Source organism: Nestor notabilis, unplaced genomic scaffold (genome assembly GCF_000696875.1).
Source record: "Nestor notabilis isolate BGI_N333 unplaced genomic scaffold, ASM69687v1 scaffold17881, whole genome shotgun sequence".
Taxonomy (NCBI): domain Eukaryota; kingdom Metazoa; phylum Chordata; class Aves; order Psittaciformes; family Psittacidae; genus Nestor; species Nestor notabilis.
The window spans coordinates 1-1,674 of NW_009914445.1; the positions used below are offsets into that span (position 1 = coordinate 1).

A 1,674-nucleotide genomic window follows, 5' to 3' on the forward strand; every position below is an offset into this window, starting at 1 on the left:
TGCTCACATGTAACCAGGCGCAGAGGTGACCCCGGCACGCTTCCGCCCCAGGCACCAGCGCAGGCGCCAGCTCTGTGCTCCCTCGATGGAAAGAAATCCCTTTCCTGCTCCGAGGGACCCGTCCCTTTGGGCAGGTGGTGTTTCTACACCCAGTCCGTGCCCATAGCCTGGGGAGCGGGATCGGTGCGGCTGTGCTGGGGCAGGGGCTGGCTCCCATTGAGAGCAGGGCACCCATCTCACACCCACCCTGGGGCTTTTTGCTGTATTGCCGATTTAACCTAAACTAAAGTTGCTGAGAAGTTCCCCTCTGCTTTGCCTCTGCACTGGAAACTTCTGTCCCACAACCAGCTCCAGCTTTGCCTGGGCTCAGCTATTGATGCCAAACCGGCCCTGAGCATAAGACCCTGAGGATGCGGTGGGGACCTTCCTTGCTCCAGCATCACACCACCAGCAATCACCTGGGAAGCGTGTGATTGTGTACGTGCATGTGTTTTGCATGTGTGTGCACACATACGCGTGTCCCCAGCGCCAGGAGGTTGCCCATGTCCTACCTTCCATGATGGAGATGTGCACGGCTCTCCTGCGGGTGCGGGGCACGCTGCTCAGCCGGGGGCCGTGGGTGATGGAGGGGCAGCTCCGGCTCGGCACCAGCCCTGCCCTGCAGATGGGAACGGGACGGTGTCAGAGCCCTGCTTGGTGCCAGAGCCCAGGAACGCGGTGGGATCACTCCCCCTCTGCTCCAGCGGCTCCCCTGCTGCTGCCGGGCTCTTACCGGTGAATCTCAGGCGGCTCCCTCTTGATCTTGGCGCTGGACTCCATCACCTCCTTCGCAACGCGGCCACTGCGGGCGGTGCAAGAACAGCAGGATGAGGACATGAGCGCAGCACCACGAGCTGCAAGCTCCCCGCGCAGCACAGAACTCAGAGGGAAAGCACAGCTGTCTGCTGGTGAGAGGAGCAGGGTGACACCTCTGCCACCGAGTTTTCCTGCTTCTCCTGGCATGCGATGCTGGTCACCTCCCCTCCGGGGGGACCCACCATGGGCATCCAGGCAGCCAGCGAGGAGGGTGCTGGCATCATGCACCTCAAGCTGGGGATGTGCTGGGGTCTCTCGTCCTGCAGATACAAGGTCCCAGCGCCAGACTCTCACCACAGGGCCGGGGAGCAGCAACACCCCCAGAATTTAGGAATTGCGGTGATTTGTTTCACCTCTTGTTGTCCCCAAAACCCAAACTCTAAAGCCCCCCATCCTCTCCTCTCCTTCACTCCTGTCCCTCCAAAGATGTGCAGCTCTGGGGCTGGGGAGTGGGGTGTCAGTGGGGAAATAGAGAAAGAGGCAGTGATGGCCTCACCAGGGCTGACAGGAGGACCCGTAGCATGTCCTCAGACCACCGCAGCCCTGAACTGCTCCCCAGAGCACCACCAAAGGAGCTTCCAAAAACATCCAGTAACTGCTACTTCCCGTCCTTATTTACCTGTATCGGAACCGGCTTCCCTTGAAGAACAAGTTGCTGCTGGACACTGTCCGGACCTGGCTCGACTTCTCCAACCTGCAGCAGCAGCAAGAGCTGCGTGAGCATCCCACAGAGGAATGGCCAAATGACAATAGCAAAGCCCTGGAGGTGTGGAACACCACCACGAATGAAACCAGGCTCTGGCAGCGGCGGGGGGGGGC

The 1,674-nt window shown here is 60.6% G+C and overlaps 1 protein-coding gene across 1 annotated transcript in view; it reads right to left on the minus strand.

Annotated features, from left to right (window-relative positions):
• Window positions 1–551: 551 nt before the first annotated feature.
• Window positions 552–1,674, minus strand: part of FRMD5 (FERM domain containing 5) — a gene marked incomplete at its 3' end in the record, with an annotated part of 11,870 nt that continues 10,747 nt past the window's right edge. The window contains exons 10-12 of the mRNA XM_010023669.1: window positions 1,475–1,549; window positions 773–841; window positions 552–658 (exon numbers count right to left, since the gene is read on the minus strand). Of these exons, the coding sequence (XP_010021971.1) occupies window positions 552–658; window positions 773–841; window positions 1,475–1,549 (251 nt within the window). The remainder of the gene's footprint in view (window positions 659–772; window positions 842–1,474; window positions 1,550–1,674) is intronic.